Genomic DNA, 24,869 nt, shown 5'->3' with positions numbered 1-24,869 from the left:
CCACTGACGTCCTTGAATTTGTTTTGGTGTTGACTTGGTACTAAGATATTATCTTGTGTAAGACTTGCAAGTTGTAGGCTGTTGCAGTAGTAAATTACTCTTGTTTTGGGCTCTTATTTTGAGGCTAGCTACTTGGTTGTTAAATGTTAATGTAATCATCAGTGACTATGCTCAATTTATAACTAACACTTTGTGCAACTATTTTTTTTTTTTTCCGAATTTCCATTTTTGCATGATAGGACGTGGAACTTTCTTATGATTAATTGCAAATGTTCCAACTTGTTTCAATTGAAAAATTGGGCTTGTATCAATCTATTTTACATGAAGAGTTATATTCTGTAATTTTGGGAGTGGACAAGAATCTTGAACTCGAGACCTCGATCATATATTTGTAAAAAAATCGAGTATAATCGAGTCGATCTCGAATTTTCGAATAATTTTTCAAGTTCGAGTTCAAACTCCATTTCTGCTACTTATTAGAACTCGAACAGTACTACTCTATTGTCGAGTTGAGTTCGAATATAACGATATTTGAGTTCAACTCGATTTAATTACATCCTGATTCCTAGGGACCGGAAACAGAAGATAAGAGTGGGCAAAAGTCCTAGACTTGACAATGATTTGAGCTCGACTCAATTCAATTACTTTCTAGGGACCAGAAACAGAAAATAAGAGTGGGCAAAAGTCTTAGACTTGACAATGATTTGACAAGGATGGGCAAACAGACTTGACAATGATTGAAGAGTAGGTGGCGCAATGTGCCTCGGCCACATGAAAGCCACAGGCAATGAAGCTATGGTGTCAATTGTAGCTGAAACTGAGAGTGGTGAGGGGAATGAGCAACGGCGGGCGGCGAGGAACAGTTGCTGCTTCAAAATCTTGCCTTGACTATTTTGAGAGAATATAGGCGTTGTTAACCCATCAACTACCGACTATTGCCCATTAACAAGACAAAACACGACGTGGCTACTTAGATACCACAAGGCCTATGTGTGGGGACTGGGGACATGGACTGGTCCATGCAAGTTCTGACTATAAACAAAGACGGAAATTTCCCCGCAAGTGCCACTGAGCAGGAAATAAGGCTGTGGGTCAGGCAGTTTTGCGTACACCACAATTTAACATGGCTTCATCCTCGTCAGCTCTTCTGTACACCACGATTCTCACAATCTTGGGGCATCCTCTGCCAATTGGAAACTGCCACCGGCTGTTTCAGTTACACATCAATCTATGCGTTTGGTGATTTGCTAACTGACTTTGCTAACATTTGCTTCCGAGGGGTGTCCTGTTGTGCTTCTAAATTTGCGTTTTTGGTTTTTCCCAGCACAAAATAGAATGTCTACTGATTCTGAGCCCCGTAGTATACAAAATCATCCATGCATAAAATCATAGGAAGAACAGATGTCTACTGTCAACAAAGATTACTGAATCATATATCTCATGCGCAGGATTTAATCTAATGCCTCTTTTCAGGGTCATCGCTGATGAAAAGCAACCGCCAGAATCATGCTTTATGAGCACGTAAGAAAAGTAGGTGAGATAGTGACATGTGGCGAAGTGAGCATTAAAGAGAAATATTCAATAATAACGTGTTTGGATGATCTTTTACTTTACTTTATTTATATTTTATTTACAGACGGTGATTTATTTACTTGTATTATTAATATATTTTTTAATTATTTTTTTATTTCACATATATCATATCTAAAAAATATTAAAAAATTTTTTTTTTACAAAATTATTTCAAATAAATTTTGCTATATATGAAAAGCTACATAAATTTTGAAATAAACTAAACAGGAATACTACAGAACAAATACAAGACAAGGTTGCAAGTCCTGCCACCACAATTTACAATTTGAAATGGCTTCATCATCTTCATCTCTTCCAACAACCATCTCATTTTCAGTCACCTTTCTCATATTATTGTCCTCACTGAAAACTGCCTCCGGCTGTTTCACGTCAATCTTTGCCCTCGGCGATTCACTGGCTGACACTGGAAATTACGCGACCATTTACCCGCCTATATTTCATCTGAGCAAAGGAACACTCTACTGCGGCTTACCTCCTTACGGAGAGACCTATTTTCATCACCCAACAGGTCGATGCTCCGATGGTCGGCTAATAATCGATTTCATAGGTAGCTCTGCGCTTCGCCCACTCATAAACAATCCATTGCTGGATATAACCAAGTTAGAAAATGTTCTTTCTTCAGGCCATATTTGTCGCCGTCCGGCACTGGGGTAGAAACGTCCCAGGGTTGTGGGCTTGGTACTAGAAGAACTAGCATAAGTAGGAGTGATCTTTTACTTATCCATGCGTCGTCTTTTGCAGCTGAATACTATGGACTTCCACCGGTTCCACCGTATCTTAGGGGCGCGAATCATCGAAGCAACTCAAGGTTTCAAGCCGGTCTGAACTTTGCAGTTGCAGGAGCTACAGCACTTGACGTCCCATTTTATGGAGAAAAAGGAATTTCTTCTACTTTGGCTAATATCTCTATGAGTACCCAACTCAGGTGGTTCAAAGGGCTGCTGCCATCTCTTTGCAATTCCTCAAGTAAGTATTTCTTGTCCAGACGGAAAAATGGTTTCAAAGCCCAGCTACTCGTGTTGGACGAGAATTCTTATCTTTTTTTTTATTATCCTCAAAGAACAAAAAAAAAAAAAAAAAGGCTTAAAGATGTTTAGGGATTGAGAACGACGCATATTTTAAGTTGATATGGCATGATTTTCCAATGTTTACCATCTAAATATGCAATTCGTTGGAGATCAGGTGTTTTTTTTTTATTTTATTATTATTTTTTTAAAAAAATATTTAGGACTATTATACCAAATCAATAAGCTCATGAGTTGAAGAGTCAAAAAAGCAAAAATAAAGTAGCCACGTGCAAGATGTGTCGGATATTTTCTGCTCAAATTTATGTCTGCCATGTACTCCAAAAATTCTTACTTTCGTAAGAAACTGTCAGAAAGAAATGGCATGCATGTACTACGGTCGGTGTCCTATGGTGGTTGTATGACATGACACATTAGACATCAACAGCCACGTATTATTTTTTTTTTTCTATTCTTTCCAAGATATGCATTAATCTTTACTTAAAAAAAAAGAGACATATGCATTAAAATCCAAAGAATCAGTTTAGAGGGAAATATGACCCCGCAAGTTGAACGAGGTTCAACGTGCTAGGGGAGATTGACCAATTTCGTGTTATAAACATGACCAGCATGTTCCTTTAATTCCCCTGAATTTCGGGTCGGGTATCTCCACAAAAAATTTCCTTGACTCAATGATCCAGAGAGAGAGATCTCTTAGAATTCTTTTAATTGTTAGGTTCACAGTTCGAATTTTAGATTTGATGATTGAAAGTCCAAAAAGTATAGGGAGAGGTGAGAGGTTAAAAAAAATTAAATAAAATGGATCAAATTGCTAATTTTCCCTACCAAATAGCACAGAAAACCTAGAGATTTTTTTCTAAATAACTTAACATTGACACTTCCTTTAGGGAAAAAAAAAAAAAAAAAAGGCACACGGCTGATATAACATCTCTCACTGAAAAATCATGAGTTGTTTTTCTTTTCCCCGGACGTGCTTGTAAGCCAAAATACTCAAAACTGCTGAAGTAGTCCATGATGTTTATAAAGAAACCTCACCTTTTCATCCCAAATTTTGGGCAAAACTTCCCCTACGGAGTCAAGTAAATGATATTTTGGTCCCCAAACATTTTAAAATTCCATTCTCCATCTTTATGCCGAAAATAAGACGGGAAGAGAGGAGAGTCTATGGTAAGGGCAGCCCATGTACAAAATACGAGTTTAAACCAAACTTCCAAATTAAAAGTGTATTTATTTGGAAGAAGACCTCATGATCTTCAATTTCTTATAAACACAAACTCCGCTGTCAACGTGGCCCCGGTGGTTCTGTCCAGTAACCAATGAAGTCGCGGTCTAAAAGAAGACAAAATTGGAGGGTATATATAAACTTACAAATGCATAAATGTTAGTCGATCTCACTAATATATTTAGCGATAGATGTGATAGGAGACGCATATGTCATACATTGAATAAATTTGTTTTGTTTGCTCAAATTTATTATGAACATCATAATTCACATTCTCCATACTTTTTGGTGACAGCTGCTTTTAATTTGAAATGGTCGAACACATCTTAAGGTAGCGACGAGAGGAGTTTCCAAAATTTAGTGGGTGGAGTAGATAGAGGTGAGGAGGTTGGCAAAAATGGTGCGAATATAAAAACTTTCAAGATTTCTAAGTCAAACAAATAATCATCGAACTTCTATGGGGACAATTGCCACCCTCAACCTTATTTGGTGTGTGTATCTTGGATTGTTGATTTCCAATATGTACGTATATGCATCGTCACAAATGCAATAGGTATAAACACTAATAAAATAACGTGTAAAAAGTGAAACATTGATTTAAAGCTATGTCCCACCAGCACTCCTGTCAATCCAAATTAAAATTCAAGACATCAGAATCATGAACTGCACCATGAAAATTGCATAAAATAATCCCAATCCAACTCAAAACAGGATATTGAAGTATTTAAGTGGAAATGCATAGTGTGTATCAAAATTTTTTTGAGCTGACTCAGATGGTGTGCTGTCCAAAGCCAAAGGTTTATTTGAGAGGTTCTCGAGTTACTGATTTATTAATGGCTTTGAAAATTAACGTTAATAGCTCATGGGGGAGTCATTCGCAGGCTGTAGCGAAGTTTTCAAAAGCTCGCTCTTTCTTATGGGATTCGGTGGCAACGATTATGGCAAAGCATTTCTGCAAGGAAAAAGCTTGGAGGAGACAAAATCCTTGGTTCCTTTGGTTATTAGTGCCACTAGGTCTGCCATTAACGTAAGAATTTTTCCCTATTTGTTTTTATTGCTCAAAGTTCTACTTTTTTTTTTCTCTTTCTTAAGGGAACAACTAAAAGAAAAAATATATATATATTTAGTCAGGTTTGCCACCTTCAACACCTCACGGCGCTATGCAGCATTCTGACTTGCACATTTCTTTTTCTAACAACATTTCAGCTCCAGAATCTTTTCAGTGTTGTTTGCTGGGGAAAAAAAAAACTTTTAGGCATTCTTTTCTGGTCTTATGCTACATTGCATCGTTGCCACTCTTTAACTCGGGATTCTTTCTTTCACGAACGTTACATGGTTAAAGGGCTAGTATGTGCATGATATTGATTTATATTCCTGACGGAGGATTTTAATTTTTTTTTGGGGAGCTCCTGATGTAGGAATTGATAGACCTGGGAGTGGTAAACATAATGGTGAATGGTCTATTGCCTGATGGATGCTCGCCAGCGATGTTAACCTATTTCAAGAGTTCAAACAAAGAAGATTATGATACAGCAACAGGCTGCCTGAGTTGGTTGAACGATTTTTCCAATTATCACAATGAACTACTTCAAGAAGAGCTGAATGGAGTTCGAGCAAATCACCCAGATGCACTCATATTGTATGCCGATTATTTCAATCCTCTGATGCAGCTTTTTCGTTCTCCGGAACAAAACGGTAATTCTCAACTCCATTATTCCTGGTTTAATGCAACTGATATTGCAAATTGCTTGTTAAACAAAGGCGGATCAATTTGGTCAAAATCGGGATCACGGGCTCTTTTGGCACCCAAATTGATACCTCAAGGAAATGTATCTCAATGATTTTGGAAACAACATTTTCACCGTCCAAAGGAGAAACCAATTAAAGAAATCACCGGCCAAAATGAAATTCCTAGATTCTCTGTTTGATCTCTTTCAGATGTAGATATATAGCACTGTTTCAATTCCAAACTAGAGAATCCAATTAAAGTACGAAACAACGACATCTAGGCATGTGATTTTTCCTTGTATTATTCGTATAATTATCATCTTCATCATCATTCTGATTACGGTAAGTTGATATCGTGATAGTTGTATGTAGGAGACTCAATTCCCTGACCACCCCTTTTTCAGGTTTCGGAGGAAGATCGCTTATGGCCTGTTGCGGCGATGGAGGTCCCCCTTACAATTATAATTTTTCAGCGCAATGTGGAGAACCAGCGTCTACTGCTTGTGCTTGGCCTTCTCTATATATCAGTTGGGATGGCATTCACCTTACAGAAGCCGCATATAGATTTATGGCCAAAGGTTTACTTGAGGGGCCTTATACTACTCCTAGAATCAATACTTTCTGCACGTCCATGAAGAAGGATTTCGGATTTGCGTCAGCTATGACTAGCCAATTATGAGCTACTACTGCATTTGATTTCATCTTTTACCTTCTACAATTTGGAATTACAGATTGCTTCAAAGATTTTGCGGAATTAATCTGCTTTGTGATGTATGGGATTCAACTCGTGTAGCTAATTGAAACTTAAGTTCCTAAACTTGATCGACGCAGAGAATATAGTTCAATTTCGTCAGAGTTATGCAGATTAACGAACAAGAAGTCGAGCATTCCTTCTGTATTGTATTTAATGTTAACCAGCTCTATCCCTATTTGTACCAAACACCCAAAAAAAAAAAAAAAACAGTCCCTATAAAAATTTAAAATAAAAACTTGGATGTATGAAAATGTGATTTCATACATCTATAGATAGGTCTATACTTCTATAGATACATCTATAGATGTCTGAAACTTGGATGGGTTGAGTGATAGGAAACACCAATTTCTAAATAGGGATAATTTCACAAACCTCCCTTTTGGTTTTTAACAATTATAGAGAGCTTCACTTAGGTTTTAAAAATTATATATACCTCCCTTACTTTTAATGTTTAGTAACAATGTAGGTTCAATAAGATAGATTTTCTTATAAAAATCCTAAATTGCCCTTTTGTATAAAACTAAGAAAAAAAATATAGTATACTCAATCATTTTTTTCATACTTTACATAAATCAACAACACTAATTCCTAATAATCATTCAAACATAAATTTTAAAACCAAATAACCAATTAAAAAATTTCAAATTGCATATACAGTATCAATGCTTGTCACGCAAAAAAAGAAAAAAGAAAAAAATACACACACAAACCCCATTGACAACCAGTTGTACCCCAAAATTAAATGTCAATGCTTAAATACCTTTTTAATACAAGCTAGTCTGACTTAGAATTGCCATTATAACCATCCTATGGCGTTATCAATCTTAATATCTCAAAAGTAGAGAATAAATTTTATTTCCATAATAAAAAATTTCTACTCCAGTGAAAGAAATTCTTATGTAATTATTGACATTTTATAAAAGATTTTCTTGAGAAAAAACAAAATATGACAAATTCTACATCTTTAGTTCTTCTAATTTCATCAATTTCATTATTTATTTTTGTATCACTACGAGTCTCTTTATTTCCTTCTAATTTGACACATAATCTACTCTTTCTATTGATTTTGTAATTTCAATTGGCTAATATCCACAAAATTGAAAATAATACAAAGATGTTATATTAATTAGAAAAGAGAGGAGTGAAAATAAATAAGAGACAAAAAATTGGATTTTTTTGGATTTTGTAAATTTATTGCCGTAAATTTAAAATTGTCTACCAAGTGGAGGGCATTATAGGTATTTTACTATGTCAAGGGAGATAAGTGTAATTTTTTAAATCTAAGGGGAGTCGAGTGAAATTGTCAGAAACCTCAAGGGAGGTTTTTGAAATTATCCCTTCTAAATAATAAAATTACTATAATTTGACTCAATTAGAATTATTAATTGGGGGAAGGGATGAGTTGAGTGATACGAAAAAAGGGAATGTAAGTCAAAATTCTCGAATTCGAAATCTCCGACTTACACTTTTTTAAAAAAGTAAAAAAAAAATAGAATTTTTAAAACCTTAACTTGATTGAAAAACTGCTAAACAATAATATTCAAATTTCTATTTTTGAGTCTTGATTTAATATGCCAACAATGTTTTTTTACGTAAAACAATTAATACAGGAAATCGAACCGGAAACACTAAAGGCTTTGCTCTCAATTTATTTAGGAGATGAAATCAATGAAATGCAGCAGATGGTTGGCCTCGCAGATTATGTCAAAATTTTATGATACGATAGGTAAGTATTTAAGGAGGTCTTCAACTTCCATCAGCTTCTTTTGCTCCTTCTGATGATTGAGATTGAGTTTTCTGGTCATTCTGCTTTAGGGGTGCAAACGTGCCGAATTTGAGTCGAGCTCGAGTTAATTTTGTGAAGCTCGAACTCGAGTTCAAGCTCGACGAGCTCAAAATATCAAGCTCAAGCTCGAGCTTAAAAAATAAAAAAATAATTATTATTATTTTATTTTAAAAAAAATAAAAAATAATTATTTATTTTTTAAAATGAATAAAACAATAATTTTTTTAACAAATAATAAAATATTAGAGATATATATGTAATTTCACTATTAAAATAAAAAATAAAAATTATATATATAATTGAGCTCGTGAGCCAACGAGCTCAATGTTTTTTAGCTCGAGCTCGAGATCGAATTAATTAGCTCGAGCTCGACTCAAGCTTGATATTGATGAGCTCGACTCGAGCTCGTATTCGCGCCGCTCGTGATCGGCTCGAGAGCAGCTCGATTCGCGAAACACCCTTATTCTGCTCCCATTACAATTGTTTGCTTTGTAACCCGAAGGGTTTGTTTGGATAGAGATTTATTAGCCAAAATTTATTTGCTTATATCATCATTACAATTTCCAACGCACCTTTTTATCTTCCCAATTACCTTTTTATCTCACAGACATCACATCACAAAAAGTGCTACAGTAAAAATATCTCAAATAATTTACAATCCAAACAGAGCCTTCGTTTTTTCCAGCGAATAGTTTCCTGCAATTGTTGGAGGAGCTATAAATAATGGGAAGCTAAATTGCCAAGGATAATCTTACTTGCGAAATCCGTTTAATCTTCTTGTTGCCCAATAGCCGTTTAGTGGGTTTGTGATTGGGCTATCTTGGTATGTATGCTTTGTGTTTTAGCCTGTCCCATGCATTGGTCAATCAATGGGATCTACCACAAACTTGGCCTAGATAGCCCAGTGTGAGGAGGGAAAAGCCTCGACCAAAATGATTGGGCTGATTTTGGGTTCTGAAATCAAAACCCGCAATCAAAATGGACCTAGTTTTTCTTTTTAATTTTTTACTAGGAAGTTGTAGTGTAGGTCTGTTGAGAAATTTATATCTTTCCAAAAAAAAAAAAGATTCAATTATGAATTTAAAAAAATTTGAAAAACTAATGTTATTGAGGTTCACATAACTACCTCACATAGATTGTTTAAAACTATAAAGACCCCTATACATCAATATTCATATATCTTTCCAAACCAACGTTGCCATGTTTATAAGAAATTTTACATTACCCCAATCCAACATATCGTATCACGACGATTGGTTCGAATTTCGTTTTCTATATCCCTAAAATTACAACATTCTTGGCTTATACAGGTACTACATGTAAAAGTCTCAGACAAGACAAGCCCTTATTCTAACAAAAGATGTGTAACATAATGTAACATGAAGACGTGTAACAAAAGACCCCCAAGCCCTTATTCTAAGCTCAAACTTTTGTGCGTTTAGTCATTGGAACAACCTATAAATTATGAACTTGAGAGGAGTGAAAACCAATTTGATGATTTTTTTTTTGGATATAAAAAAAAGGTGGCTGATTATGACATCAATAAATTCCTCATATGGAGTATATTAATGAGGAATTTGAAGGAAATTATATGAGTTGCCATTTTTCATCAAAAATTTTTTACGTTTTTTGTGAACATATTTTCCAATAATCTTTTTACCTCACTTATATCAAATTGCTATAATACATTTTATACAAAAACTCGAAAAAATTGCAATCCAAACAAGAGAAGAAAAACGCTTGGAGATCAATGAAATCAAGCAGAGTGACTTGGCCTATGAGATTTTGTCAAAAATATGGGACGAATCATTGTTTTTTTCGTTTCCTTCTGTTAATCCCTATGTAAGGGTGTCAACGGGTCGAGTTTGGATCTAGACCCGACCCGTATTCGATCAATTTTTCTGGGTTTGGATTAAAATATAATTTCGATACCTGGATCCGAACTCGGACCTATACCCGTTTATTCTAACAAAAAAGGGTAGGATACAGAATATAGGATTTCGACCGGTATTCGAACAATATATGAATAATTTTAAAATATAAATATTTCTAAATACATTCTTTTACCAAATTAACAATTTAGTAATGACTTTGTCGATTGATTTGTGGTTAGTTTTAGATTGACTATTGCGAGTTATTTGTGATTTAGCTTTGTAATTTGATTTGTTTAAATTTGGAGATTGAATTTGTGATTAATTTTGGATTTAATTTTAGAATGTTTAAGTTTGGACATTTTCTTTCCGAATATACTCGAATCTGACTCGGGACCGTCGGATCCAATTTCGGAACTCTAAAATCAAGACCCGTAAGATATACGAGTTGGGTCCGAGTCTACTAAATAAAAAGGGTCTAGGTCCGCAATGTTCAATTCTAATCCGAAACCAACCCGTTGACACCACTAATAATTCTGTGGCAGCTGGAATATTTTTCTTTTTCTTCTCCTAGTTCTGTTCGACTAAGTAAATCATTTATTTTTCTTCCTGTCCAAGTCTTGCAGGGAAGAATTGACCTGCTGTTGTTGTCGTCATCAGTGAACTTTAGTAGGAAAATCTGTCCCTTCTTGTTACCCAAGTAAATTCCTCTCTTTATATATTTTTCTTCGTTTGGTATTATACGTTCAAAACATAAGAACACCCTGTGATTGACGAGTAAAACTGTGACTAACCTTCCATGGCTTCAACTTTGTAACCTGTTACATTTGAAAAGGGCAACATATATAGACGTGTGAAAATTTTGCTCTTTCTGCTATCGAAAACAATAATGTCTACAGCATCCTCAAATCGCCTTCAGTTTCTCAAGTTCTACTACCATGTTTTGAAGTCCATTTATGGGGAAAATATCCTGGACTCGTTTGCATGATAACTTTGTAAAAATCTACCATTAAAGGGCATAGTTTGTTCCTTTGCCGCTCCGTAAATTTGCCAAAATATGTTATAGAACCAAATTGTTACAACATGCACTTATGGCTGCAAAATGAACTTCGAAAGTACGTTCAGAACAGAAGCGATAGGCTCCCCCTAATTAGTAATTACAACCATGCATATATGTTTCTTGTTTTTGCAATGATGTAGGCAATTTGCAATATTTCAGTTGTACAGCAAAAAGTATCGCTTTTGGGTGTTTGCTTGTCAAGTTCTATATTAATGGTTGTGTCAGCTAAAATGACATGTTCTACTTCTGCTGATTCGCTTCAAATTAAGCACCAAGGTGATTGCTATTTTGCATCACCTCCAAAATCCTTTGTATCTTCTTCAATCTCAAATTATCCTCAATTTTTTTTTTTTCCATTTCAGGTTGTCATGAAAATGAAAATTATAAGTTTGATATTTTATTAGCACTTATTTGTCCTGGAATTCTGAATTTCCATAAATGTATATACAGTGTATATACATATAAATTTGGATAACTATCAAAATAAAGTACACCGCGTAACTCTTCTATATTCTAACAAAAAGCGATAAATCAGCAAAGCAGCATCGCTTGTAGCGCACTCAAGAAACACCTCACCACTTACATTTTTAGACAGAAAAAAACAGCTCACATAAGGTCTTTGTGAGAAACGAGATTTCACTAAATTAAGAACATAGTATAATTCAAAGATTTGTACAACATATAAGGACTCCAAGCAACCATTTAAAACATATATTAATTCTTCCTAAGAACCAAAACTACAAAATTCAAGGATTCTTTACCTATTGTATAAGGCTAATGACATCAAAGAATAACTGGACAACTCTTCGAGAAAAAGATAGAACAACATAACTTTATTTGCCTTCCCTCATTTGTAAAGCTCGATAACTTATGCTTCACAACTATAAAACAAGCAACAACCACCAGCAAAAGTGTCATTGTCGCTGTATGAACTTAGTAGCATGAGAACGTATATTTTCCCTACTTCAACCTCCTTATTTGCCTTTGCTTACACTGGAAGGCAGATGGATAAAGGATGAGCCATCACCATGGACGACAAGATTTGGAATTAGCTGAGATGAACTATGACTATCTCCACTTTGGCTTCCCAAGTTATACGAAATATTGTAGGGATGTGGATAATAATCAATGAAGTTATTACTCGTACTCTTCATCAAATGGCTGTGGCTTACAGAAGATGTTGATCTTTTGTCGAGTTCTGAGATGCTTGACGAGCCACCGCATTGTCTTGGCTGTGTTTGGTAGAAAACCTTCGAAACCACCAACTCGCCATCTTTTTCCTCCTCATTAGTGCCTAAATGGTACTGATGCATTACCCAGTTAGTCTTCTCAGGCTTCCTTTGCCTGCCATAATTTGTGTAGAGGACTAGTATTTTCTTGTACCCTTTCAAGGCTCCACTTATGAAAACTGGCCTAGTCTTGCCTGTTTTATGCCATCTTGTTTCACCACCGCCATCAGCTTCAGTGTCCGTGTGAACCTTTCTTCTTTTTCTTGTTCCAGTGGTATATGCCTTTGAAGGCCTATGAAAGAAGTGACGGATTTGACCGTCCTTGTTTACTCCTGCATGATCACGCAATTAACAAGAATATTAAGTCATTCACTTAACATATTTGTCACTTGTTCACTCATTCCACAGTTGACAAGCCCTGCTTTATCTGAGGATTAAGTAGTGTATGAGTTGAATCAAAGTACAACTATTAGCCACTAAGATAGTCTAACAATTAATTAGCTGGAGAACTGTACTGACCAAATAACAGTTAGATTAGAGTTAACTTTTGGGCTCTAGCTATTAAGCTTAAATTACAATAATGTAATGAGTTTCTTGAGGAAGCCTGCATACCCGTGCAATAAATCAACAGTGTACATGATAATATAGGACAACATCAATGATCATGGAATCGAAAGTTCCCCTATAAGCAAAACAGTTTGTGATTTACATTTCATCGCAATTATGGTGTGAACATGCTTTCTTGCTTCATTTGAGACCAAAGACCAAAAGACCATTTTGTTTCATGGGGGAATGTTGTGAATCTCAAAGTACTGGGATTAAATAAATAATTAGGAGATGATTCAAGGATATCGACAAGTCAACTCATTCATCTTAATACTGTTTTACGGTAGGTAAATTAATCCTCTTCAGTAAAATCTCTTATCACCGTACCTAGACCTAGACCCCACACACACACACACACATATGTATATATAATCACATCATTTGTGAGTCAAAAATTTGTGAAGATGATCTAAGGAACGTGAAATGGTTGCATGCTAGCCTACCATCGTATATCAATCTCCTTGTGCAATTACTATGCCATAATGCCAAAAATATGGGGATATCATACCACATTTTCTTAGAAAAACGTTTCAATTCATTCAAGGCCATGGATGGTCAAGTTTTACAACCATACAACGCGGCATCTTGTTACATAATTCTGCCAAAAACACTTGCTTGACTAACATAAAAGGCTACAAAATTTGTTCCAAGTTCAAACACTAAAGCATGAGTAAAACACAATCCAAAATTTATTTAGATTTTAGGAAGAGGTATGTGTTGGAAACATTAAAATTGTAAGAGCTTCTATCACTCTTTTTACTTCGGTTTCATTACAAAAAAAAAAAAAAAAAAAAAACAAATTTCATAAGAAAAAAAATCTACTTCCACTGTTCTTTTAAGCAAGAAATAATCAACGTAAGGCAAACTATTGAAGCCGCACTAACGTTGGGTTTCCAATACCAAGAATCTTTTAGTGGAGCAAACAAAAATCACAAACTACCAATATAAAAACTCCATGACATTGTAACTAATTAGGCTAAAGCAAATGGAAGGAATACTTCCTACTTTCAGAAAACAATTGTCACAGCACAGAAAACCATAGGCACAAGTCGCATCATACGATATTTTAGAAAAACCCCCAAAGTTTTCCAGCAAAATTGCTCCACGAAATCCAAAGGATTCAAGAAACCTCAGAATAGCTTGTAAGAATAAAAAAAGAAAAAAAAAGGCAATAAAAGTCACTTTACATTTCAGCTTGTGACTATGATCCACGCAATCACCGCCAACTAATTCTAACAAGATTAAGATGACACACGAAAATCTTATGAAATTTTATCAGCTTAAGGAAGCTAAAGCACATATATTCTGGTACGCTGTTTGTCCGAATCTGAGCAAAGACAATTTTGTGTAAAATAGGACAAATGAACAATTATTCGCCACTCACCTGGTAGCTTCTCGGGATGCGTGTAGCAAATCCCATTTTCCCCTTCAATTGTGGGAATAAATTCGTCAATTAACGGATGGATTTTCCGGCTGTCCAATAGTACCCTTGCCTCCAAATGTTCAAGAATTTCTTGGTCGGATGGATCAAATTTCACCCCAGCTGGCAATCCTGGCAAATCTTGTAGTAGTCCAGTCTAATCCAAATTTTCCCACAAATAAAAACAAAAAGAGAACTTCTATGACTAAATAAAATTTTGGGTAAATGAAGAGCTATACAAAGATAAGAACTAAAATGGTACCTGATCTTGAACTTCTAGGGGGTGGCCGCATGAAGGGCAAGCTATAGTCTTAACTTCATTTAGCTTTGAGTTGAGAACAGTGGTGCTTTTTTCATGAGATATCTGAGCTGGGACAATTTGGAGGGGTAGATTTTCTTGATTGGATTCATTACTGCACCATGTCATCTCTTTTCTTTTGCCCTTATGCCCATCCCAAATTGGGTTTCCTTCTCCCGAATCTTCCTCCACCTCTCCAACCTACGCAAAAATTCGAAAAGCCATAATCAGAAAAAAGGAAAATAGGGGGGGGGGGGGGGGGGAACTCTAATAAAAGAAGAAAGAAAGCAAAGTTGTCACTTTTTTTTTTTAAATATCACGTTTTATATAATCTGGAGTTAACCAAATTTTTTCTCTTCTTGTTGAAGTTGGGAAGGAATTGAGAATTCTCCACTTTTTGTCTACTCTTTTCGAGCTGTTACTTGAGTCCCCAGAGTTAGAGCCTAGAGCGAGTCAGGGAGAGAGAAAGAAGAGGGGGTCGGAGTATTGTTGCTTATATTCTGTAAAAGGACAAAGAAACTGATAGAAAATAAAATATGTGATTGCTTGGAGGACAAGTTTGGTTTTGTTAATGTGTATATACACCTGTACCAGAATATATGCAGTTCCGCGTTCCTTTTTACTCTATCACTTATTGTGTTTTAACTGTGTTCAAGAAAGTTATTTAAAAAAAAAAATATGACAAATTTTTCATTGTTAAAGTGGGGAAAGAAAAGAAAGAAAGAAGGGAAAGGAGTGTTAAGTGGAGTGGATATGGGGCAAGACTGATTCTTTGAGGACAGTTCACCTCTTTATTAATTTCTAGGAATAGATCAAAGCTTGAGGGGGTTTTAGCTGCAGTGTCAAGCTAGAGTGTGCTTAAAGCTATGTATATATATATATATATATATATATATATATATATATATATATGTCTGGAATTAATGGGTTATTGGTCAGTGTAGTATATATACTCACCAACAAATGTGATGGTAACAAACTCGGGATTACATTCCTCATCTCTATGTATTTTTGTACCATTTCCCATTACTTTGCGTAGACTTCTCATCCCAATTAGGCGAGGACTCCATCCTTTCTTTTGTTTCTTTTTGTTACTATTCTTTAGTATGCTTATGATAAATTTCGGTATCAAGCATTTTTCACACTACTATGTTATAAAAGTTTTAACGTTATGTGGTATCACGATGGTGACTTGAATATTTAGGTGGTCACAAGGTCTAAAGAAGAAATGGAATGATTGACCAAGTCCACCCGAGAAATTGTTAGGTTGTGTTTGGATTGCATTTTCCGTCATTTTTCATGAAAAAATTACTGTAGTGATTTGATATATGTGAGAGAAAAAGGTGATAGGGAAATGTGATCACGGAAAACGACAATATTTTTCGACGGAAACAAGCAATCCAAGCATGACCTTATACTTTTTATTTACACATACTGAACTGATTTGCTTGCATCTTCAACACATTTTTCAATCATCTTTTTATCTCGCATACATCACATCAAAAAAGTGTTACGGTATTTTTTAAAAAAAATTATCTCAGATAATCTCCTATCCAAACACACAATATTAACCACATTTACAGCTTACTTTAATTAATTTTTAGAGAGCATAGATTAGCTCCTATGGTGCAACAAATTGTGTGTTATGTCTCTTACTTGTTTTGATCTTTGATTAAACTCAATCTTTTCTTGCATAGGACAGGAGTGATGATTCTGATAAAACTTGTAGCAATATGCTGTCCTAGTTGGTCTTCAGTCTTGACTGCACCAAATCAATACGCAGGGACAACTGTACAGGATTCTATGACTAAGGCCTTGTTTGGATTGCATTTTTTTGAATTTTTTATAGAAAAATTACTGTAGCGATTGATACATGTGAGATAAAAAGATGATTGAAAAATGTGTTCACGGAAAATTTAGCAAATTTTTTTTTGGAAAAGGTTTTTTTTATGACTTCAAATATTCTGTTCTTTTTTGTCGTCAACGTTCCATTTGTGCATATTCATGCAATGTACGTACGATGGCAAATTACTGAGGATGCCTTGTGACAAGAATTTTTGGAATTTTTAGTAAATAAGTCGATGATGTAATTGGGTTATTAAATAGGACCAGCTTAGCTAGATTGAATGAGACATATGAAGTCAAAACACTTTTCAGTTCTTTGACAAACTAAATAATGGTTGTGTTTGGATTGCATTTTTTATGAAAAAAATACTGTAGCGATTTAATGTATGTGAGGAAAAAAGATAATAGGGAAATGTGATCACGAAAAACGACGTAATTTTCTGACGAAAAACCGCAATCCAAACAAGGCCAACGTAGGACACCAACAAAAAATGTAATGTGAATTCCAAAAAGCCAAATACCTCAATTTACCATTTTCACCAAGTGTCCTCATTTGAATTGTAGCTATTCATAGAAAAATTTTTACATTTTTCACAAACATATTTCTCAATCATATTTTTATCTCACATACATCAGATCGTTACGATATATTTTTATACCAAAAAAAAAAAAGCAATTAAACAGGAACATTGTAAATTGTGTATACTGCCTAGCTCATATACGTAGCTATAGCTCATTTAGCAAAAGTTGCTATACTACATGAGTAAACACTTGGCCAAATAGGTGACGATTGCACAGAAGTCATGCCAATGAATTAATCTTAAAACCCTTTTTTTAAAAAAAAAATTGTAGATAGCCGACATATATATGGTGGATATGATTGGGCAGTCAATTCACAAATGCTTGGAGAGCTTCTCATAGAAGCCACGCAACAGAAAGCTTAACGAGGAAGTTTTATTAGGGTTTACTTTAACGTACGGATGAGGGTTTTATGTAGGGATAATATCGTCCGGTCCATATATAATTTGGAAAAGCAAGGCGTGACGACTTGTATCTTAATCTTTCCTCTCAGAGCTTTCACATGCATAAAACCCTTTTAGACTTGCCTTCCGGTCTTCCTCATATTAAATGCTTTTCTCTGATTCAAAATAGAAAGCTTGTTGACGTTGTAGACTTGCTAAACCTTCCGGTCTTGCTCTGCCTCTACTTTCTACGGCAGTTTCTTGAGCTTTTCTAGTGCAGGCTTTTCTGAAGTGACCTGCTGCTGCTGCATGGCTAGAAGATGGAATTACCAGTTTTTGTTTGACAAGTTGACATTTATTGTTTGAAGCCAAAAGAGAAAAAAAAAAAAAAGTGTAGCTGTTTGGAATTTGGATTGCATTTCTTGAGAGTTTTCTTTTCTTTTTTTTTAATAAAATTTTTGTATGAAAAAAAAAACTGGAACACTTTTTGTCACATGGTGTATGTGAAGCAAAAAATGTGTTAAGAAAACAAACCCTTCGAAAAAAGGGCAATCCAAACAAGGAGATTAAAAAAATAATATAATTATTATTATAAGAAGAAAGCGCCCTAGGAGTACTTATATTATTGTTCCTAGTAGTTCAAAACTTTGGGTTAATGACTGGCAACCCCCTTATATTTACTTCAACTATATTTGATTAGAACAACTACAATTGAAAAGAAAAATTAACAAAATGTTTCAGTGCAACATTCACATAACCGTTTCCTATATAAAGAATTAATATATCTAGATAAACAACATACCGAGCCTTAGTTACTTATCAAATGCATTTGCCGTGTAAATTAGAATTATTTAGCTCAAGTTCAAGTAATTCAATTCATAGTCCCTAGCTTATATATTCAAGTAATTGATAACATCACCGGGACAAAAAAACAGTCAAGTATTTACATCACAAGGAGAGGGAATAAGCTAAAGAAACTGGAACAAAAAGGAGATGATCAAGGGGAGGAAGTGGTGACATGATAAAATGGAGGAGATAATAACAAAGGAAAGCCCTGCATGAGGGGGTCAATTTTGTCCAAAAAGTATTAATATTTGAAATCTATATGAAGCTCTAGTGCTAATATGAAATAACAAACGAGGTAAAATCAAATCTTTTTTTTTTTTTTAAGTGTAAGTGAGACAGTGTCTCTTCCTGTATCATCCCATCCATCTCTCCCTCTGAAAAATAAAAAATATATGATACTATTAGGGGATAAGTGTAACTTATCCATATTGTTATTGATATGAGAGTTTCGTTTTTGATTCTATGATGTGATTAACATATATTAAAATATAGATGGTGGCCTTGTAGACATTCTTGGATCAGATCCTTCCTTGTTGTGATGATCATCAAGGTATTCTTTTGTCGATAATCACCTTTATTTTTTGAAGAAGAAGTCAAATCCTTAACTTACACTATACGATTCCTTATTTGTGCAGGGCTCAAATATGAAGGTCTGTATCTCAACAAAAACAAAAGGACGAAGATCCGGTTTTCTTAATCGACACAAATATATGACTCGAATTCCTTAATTTTGTCTCATTATTTAGTCTCATCATATTCTTCACCTATGGAAAGTAATATATAGTAAAGGCCTTTCCAGACTAGTACAAATCTTTGGCATAATTTCTGCACTGTACAGTCAACAGGGTTGCCACTGGCCATTTGGTCCAGTGGTCATCACCATAATGGTGATGCTGTTGATCAGGGGATCAACCCCTGCCTCCCACAATTTGGCCACAATATGTGGCTGATCTTAATTGATCATCCCCCTGCCCCTTCCATACTTCATGGTATACCCAATCTCTTATAATATAATTATCTATTTACGCATAACAATCAAATGAGTTAAAGTATAACAATTCGCACTCAAGACATTATAGTAATTATAAGTAAAGGATCACTTATATACATGGCATGTCAAGATTAATCATTGATACTCAAAACACACAAAAGGCGAACTATGGGTCCATCCGCATATTAAGGCTTTGTTTGGATTGTATTTTTTTGAATTTTTTATAGAAAAATTATTGTAACAATTTGATATATATGAAGTAAAAAGGCGATTGAAAATGTGTCCAAATAAGGCCTGAATTCCGAGCCTGTTAAGCAAATGAGTTTTTGTTCAAATTTGGCTTCTACTAGTTTTTTAACAATTTTTGTTATAGTAATCTCAAAAAAATTTTCAAAATTTTTAATTAACACATTTCAAAACACACAAAAAAATTTCCCTTCCTCCTTTCTTCTCCTACCTCAACCCACGCTGCTAGCCAAGACCGGCCAGCGCTAGCACTTTTTTTTTTTTCTTTCTCTTCTCCTCCTCCCCTCCCCTCCCCTCCGCTCTCCCCCTCTCCTCCGCTCTCCCCCGCCACCTCTCTCACCCCTCTCCCTCCCCCTCCCTCTCTACTCGATCTGGTCATGTGACTAGATCGCGAGACTAGATCCTAGCCAGGGGAGGGCGAGGGTAGCGGGGGAAAGGGAGAAGAGAGGGAGAGAAAGAACCAAAAAAAAATTCCAGGTTTGTTGATGGGTTCTTCTGGCATTGCAGGGAGAGGTGGTGGGGGAGGGAGAGGGGGAGGGGAAGGGAGAAGAAGAAGAGAGTAAAGAAAAAAAAGAAAGAAAATGAAGAACAAAGAGAAAGAGAAAAAAGAAAGACAGAAAAATAAAAAGAAAAAGAAAATAATTTCCATCTTAAAAATTTTTCCTACAAGTTATAGTAAAATTTTAGACAAATATCCAAAAAACTCATTTACCAAACAGGACTGTAATGACCCGGTGGAGGGTTGAAGAAAGAGGAAAGAGAAAGAAGAAGAAATTGGGAGAGAAGAGAGATAATTTTATTGCGAGGGTGAGAATTAGTTACATCAAATCAACTCCCTAGGCACTTCTCTAATTCTCTTATTTATACAAAACAAATGGCGGTTACTACTGAGATTCTCCCTATCTGTACAATTGATAACGTGGAAATACTCCATGACTAACCACCGACTCAACAATCTTGTAATGTTTCTAATTGGGATACTACAGGGGCCTCCTGTTTCCCTTAGCAATATCAGGTTTAGGTTGAGTTGCAAATTGTTTTGTTGGAAACTCCATAGCGCATTAGAACTTGTTTGGACTGTAATTTTTTTGAGAGTTTTTGTAGTAAAATACATTCTAGCACTTTATTAAGATGTGATGAGGTAAAAAAAAAAATAGTTAGAAAATATGTTAACGAATATTTTCATAGAAATCTAAAAAAGTTATGTGTCAAAATACAATTCAAACAAGGCCAAATAGCACGTTTAAGTTATAATCAACTCAAACTTGAATGCAATTATCAAATTAATAAGAAATTATGCCATGACCAACTACATTGGTTTTCGACCTACGAGAAACATTCAAGACTATGATCTAGCGACGAATACGATTGTAATCTGAGTTATAAGCACATAGGCGTAACAATGCACTGCTCTGAAGTAGAGCTGTAGAGGTAGGACTTTAGTTCTCTTTAATCCTTCTTCCACCTTAACTAGCTGGATTTCCGATCCTTTAAAAGCAAATCAAGCAAAGGTTAATTCTATTGCCTCTCCAATAAAACTATAAATGCTAATCCAAATGTAAGCTATATGTTGCTAGAATTGTTCGTCAAGATATCGCTCTTTGTCAATAAAGAGAAAGCCCCAATTCTAGATAGCAGCTAAAACTCTACAATAGACAACACCCCTAAATAATTTGACCATTGTTTTGGATTGATCATTATTTGCTTGCGTGAAAAACATTTTTTTAATTATTTTTTTATCTTTTTAACTATATATTTTTATCTTACATACATCTCATTATAAAAAAAAAACGTACTACAGTAATTATTATTCTAAAATAATTTCCACATTATCTTCTAACCAAACACACTTGCTAGCAGTGAAAGAGGCTTCAGCAATTTGTTTCCTTCCTGTGTAGTGTATGCCGTGCGTAATTTGTACTACAAAACAATGTGAGATGTGGGCTTGCAACATGTTCGAGTTTCTAAGTAGGGTTGTTTGGGTTGGAAGTGGGACGAAAGCTCGATATTCGAGGCTCAAACTCGGGTGATGGATCTATATGTTAGCAAAGATTGACAGCTGTATATAGGAGTGAGGCCCAACTGTCTTCTTGAGGCTGTTGAACGTTCTCCTTCCTCTCAGGTGTTAAACATCTCCTTTCCGGATTCTTTTCATTTTTTTATTTACTTTCTATTCTAGAGCTAGCCCATTCTTAATACACACACGACACAAATTTGGAAAGCAAATCATTACAAGTTTTTCGAGTGTCTAATTCCAATTCTGATGTCCATCGGTGCATTTTTCTCCTATTATTTTGTCCAAGTCCTCAAATTGCAAGATGCACCTTCATGTTTTCTCAATGTATATTTGGAAAAAAAAAAATAGTTGCTTAATTATACATTAGAGAGAAACACATCAAATAGGATAATAAGAACTTGAGTACTCTCTTCATTCTCTCCTCCTCTTATTTAGAAAAACTTTCTAACCAAAACTTCCTCCAAGTTTCCCTCTCTCCCATAGGTGAGACATCAGATTTTTCTGATATTTCCTTATGAGAGGAACCATCTGGTTTGTTTTCATTTGTGTTCTTCTAAGATTTCTTATCGAGAATTTCTTCCCTCCTTGAGTTGCCTGGTAATTTCCTAAACTTTTCTACTGAGAGTTTTAGGTCGTTTCTTTTATTTATTTTTTATTAGATTTGAGTTTTCCAGATTTTTTTTTATCATCACATTTGGAATTTTTGGAGTCTATTTGGCAAATCTAGATTTTTTTTTTTTAAAAAAAAAATTAAGCAGTAGATCTGACGATTGAAAACAAGTGCCGATGTTCATGAGGCTACAATTATTTTATCTCCATTTTAAAAATATTTTTTTGAAACTTTACAATGTAAGTTTTACCGTCATTCACACTTTTTCATTTTACTCAGTTGAGGGCTACAATTGCCTAATTCGACACGTAGATTACACATAAAATATCAAATCAATAAAGTTGAGCCCAAAAAAAAGAAAAAAAAAATAAACCGATTCTCACATTGAGAACAACTTAGGGAAGCTTTTGGCCCAGCAAAGTACTTTATGAATCATAAATAGTATATCCAAACATCAAACGACCGTTAATTTGAGACAGCAGATCGGAATCATGGGCAATGCAGCGGCGGCGTGTTGCCAACTTGGAGACAGATTACTCAACAAAACATATTTCTATTTCTACAGTAACTCATTGATAATCAAGGCGGGGATCTGCCTTAGACCGAATGATCAAAAAGTTTACCACCAAGTACAAGATCAAAAGTATCTATAGTACGGTATGGAATGTCTTAACACCTATTCTAATATGTAGCTAGCTACCTTATCATCTTCATCATCATTCTAGGTGGATCCAATTTGATACATAAATCAATTGGTAAAAGCATGAATTTGCGTCCTCACTACAAATTTGTACACAACAAAAAGAGCATTCATTCAATGGGAGACGGAAGTGTCCCTCTCGCACCCAAGATATCTTCCGTTGCCTGCGCATGAAAAGGTCAATCCATGTCACCATCCTTTCCTACAAGACAAACCACCGCCCCAACCTCCTCTTGGAATTCATTCATTCCCGTCCAAGAGGGTTCCACCGTTTCACACTAACAAAAAGATAGATCAACATCAGAGGCCGCTAGAATTTCCAGTTTCTTGAATTGGCCTCGTAAATTCTAGCTCATCAATTTGTACAGAAGAACTAATATTGCTGCATTGTAATCAGATGCTCATCTCCACTTCTAAGTTGTTCAAAATGGGCACAATCTGACTGAGAGTAGGCCTACTTGGTCTGGAATTCCCAACACAGGCTGAAGCAACTTTTGCCAATCTAATAAGGGGTTTAATATCAGAAGGTATTACAAGTCTAGGGTCTAACAGTTCATCAAACTTCATTTCTTTAATCAGTGGCAAAGCCCACTTAGCAATCAATCCCTCTTCATTTCTCCTACCGCTCAACAACTCTAACAGAACCACCCCAAACCCATACACATCACTTTCCTTGGAAGCACCACCTCCTTTTTCCACCCAATACTCATGATCAACATATCCCTCTAGACCCTGCCGCTCCCTAGGTGCCAAAAATTGCAGCCCATAATCGCATAACCTTGCGCAGAACTTCACATCAATCAGAATATTTGATGGCTTGATACAACCATGAACAATTGGCGGTGCCATGCCTTGATGCAGGTACTCGATCCCTCTAGCCGCCCCGGCTGCTATCCTCAACCTCCTGCTCCAATCCAAAAGTACAGCCCCGTCAGGATTATGATGCAAATAGAACTCCAAACTAAGCATGCCCTCGAATTCCATGACGATGATTCGTTCACCTGGTGCCTCAGAATATCCTATGATGGGAACAACGTGAGGATGATCAGCTAAGGATAACCACTTGATTGCCGATGAAAATCCAAAGCCTGCATTAGTCAAAACAAGCCGCGGATGGATCCTCTTGACAGCTACTAATTCTCCTCGTGGCATCACGGCTGCATAAACCGTCCCTAATCTGCCTTTTCCGATAATTCTTCTGTTGTTGAAACCATCAGTGGCAGAATCGATATCCATCAACGAACATGAACATGCACAGAGCTTGCAACTGGCAGCGGGCTGCAGAGTTTCCTCTGCTTTGATTGGCTTCTTCTTGCAAAAGAAGAGGAGAAAAGTAGCAAGAACGCTAATAAAAATGGCAAGAAAAACCAAAACAACATCGTAAACAAGAGTAATCTCATTATGAGTCATGATGATGTTCTGGTTCTTGATATTATCAGGTGGTTTTAAGGAATTTTCTGCAACTTTTTGGGGCAGTTAACACTGCAGACAAGTTTCGGGAGGCCAGAGGGATGAAGTTCGTTTATATAGGAGATTGAAAGTGAATGAGAGAAAAGTTGTATAAAAAGGACGGAATCTCAGTTGACGTAGAAGTGTTGGCTTTGGAAAATCAGTGGCTCAGGGGTGGGGAATTGGTAAGAAAGTAGGAAATCTAGTAGCACTTGTAGCTCTTATGTTGGTTCTGAGGTTGGCTGCTCTGCTCCGCATGATTTTGTAACTTTAATGTTTTGGCGTTGATACCGATATTCATTTGTCATTATATAACACCAAAAATCACTAGAAACAAATGATTGCAGTAGAACGAACCATAAATTGCGCCAAACAGCAATTTGGTTACGTTGAGTGTTAGACACAACTTGGTTATAATATTTCATAAATTTGTTTCAATAATAAATTATCTACGACGAATTTAAGGGATATCGGTCGAATATAGCTATTTAGCCAAATTTAGATAGAGTATAAATTGGATAGAAACAAATAATCTTGTAAACTTTTTCCACTCGGCCTTGTTTGGATTGCATTTTCTTGGATTTTTTTGTAGAAAAATTACTGTAGCGATT

At 35.5% G+C, this 24,869-nt stretch overlaps 3 protein-coding genes across 6 annotated transcripts; 1 reads left to right on the top strand and 2 right to left on the bottom strand.

Moving 5' to 3' along the window:
• The first annotated feature begins 1,780 nt into the window (after positions 1–1,780).
• On the top strand, positions 1,781–6,385 carry LOC113726053 (GDSL esterase/lipase At1g28590-like). Its single transcript, XM_027249595.2, has 5 exons — positions 1,781–2,140; positions 2,335–2,559; positions 4,722–4,867; positions 5,259–5,535; positions 5,973–6,385. The coding sequence occupies exons 1-5, from the start codon at positions 1,864–1,866 to the stop codon at positions 6,245–6,247; spliced, it is 1,200 nt and encodes a 399-aa protein (XP_027105396.1). The 5' UTR covers positions 1,781–1,863; the 3' UTR covers positions 6,248–6,385.
• Positions 6,386–11,657: 5,272 nt separating this feature from the next.
• On the bottom strand, positions 11,658–15,095 carry LOC140035048 (NAC domain-containing protein 73-like). 4 transcript variants are annotated; one of them, XM_072074427.1, is made up of 4 exons: positions 14,893–15,095; positions 14,557–14,793; positions 14,259–14,451; positions 11,658–12,600 (listed from the first exon to the last, which is right to left on the bottom strand). In XM_072074427.1, the coding sequence occupies exons 2-4, from the start codon at positions 14,719–14,721 to the stop codon at positions 12,014–12,016; spliced, it is 945 nt and encodes a 314-aa protein (XP_071930528.1). In that variant the 5' UTR covers positions 14,722–14,793; positions 14,893–15,095; the 3' UTR covers positions 11,658–12,013. The 4 variants fall into 4 exon arrangements, with proteins under 4 accessions (XP_071930528.1, XP_071930529.1, XP_071930530.1 ...); XM_072074428.1 differs by having other exon boundaries at positions 14,913–15,095; XM_072074429.1 differs by having other exon boundaries at positions 14,936–15,085.
• Positions 15,096–22,642: 7,547 nt separating this feature from the next.
• Positions 22,643–24,524, bottom strand: LOC140035047 (serine/threonine-protein kinase-like protein ACR4). Its single transcript, XM_072074426.1, has one exon. The coding sequence runs from the start codon at positions 24,217–24,219 to the stop codon at positions 23,203–23,205; it is 1,017 nt and encodes a 338-aa protein (XP_071930527.1). The 5' UTR covers positions 24,220–24,524; the 3' UTR covers positions 22,643–23,202.
• Between the last annotated feature and the right edge of the window lie 345 nt (positions 24,525–24,869).

The sequence above is a fragment of the Coffea arabica genome, chromosome 2c (assembly GCF_036785885.1).
Source record: "Coffea arabica cultivar ET-39 chromosome 2c, Coffea Arabica ET-39 HiFi, whole genome shotgun sequence".
Lineage (NCBI taxonomy): Eukaryota > Viridiplantae > Streptophyta > Magnoliopsida > Gentianales > Rubiaceae > Coffea > Coffea arabica.
The sequence above is the reverse complement of the archived record's forward strand: the minus strand, read 5'-3'. Positions and strand labels throughout refer to the sequence as shown.

What these genes read in the sequence shown, in the direction of transcription:
- LOC113726053 (XM_027249595.2), top strand. Translation starts at nt 1,864, where the DNA reads ATGGCTTCATCATCTTCATCTCTTCCAACAACCATCTCATTTTCAGTC. An exon ending in GCTAATAATCGATTTCATAG is followed by an intron (nt 2,141 to 2,334) that starts GTAGCTCTGCGC and finishes CGTCTTTTGCAG; the next exon opens with CTGAATACTATGGACTTCCA. An exon ending in ATCTCTTTGCAATTCCTCAA is followed by an intron (nt 2,560 to 4,721) that starts GTAAGTATTTCT and finishes AGTCATTCGCAG; the next exon opens with GCTGTAGCGAAGTTTTCAAA.
- LOC140035048 (XM_072074427.1), bottom strand. Translation starts at nt 14,721, where the DNA reads ATGACATGGTGCAGTAATGAATCCAATCAAGAAAATCTACCCCTCCAA. An exon ending in CCCTAGAAGTTCAAGATCAG is followed by an intron (nt 14,452 to 14,556) that starts GTACCATTTTAG and finishes AATTTGGATTAG; the next exon opens with ACTGGACTACTACAAGATTT. An exon ending in GCATCCCGAGAAGCTACCAG is followed by an intron (nt 12,601 to 14,258) that starts GTGAGTGGCGAA and finishes GTGATCATGCAG; the next exon opens with GAGTAAACAAGGACGGTCAA.
- LOC140035047 (XM_072074426.1), bottom strand. Translation starts at nt 24,219, where the DNA reads ATGACTCATAATGAGATTACTCTTGTTTACGATGTTGTTTTGGTTTTT.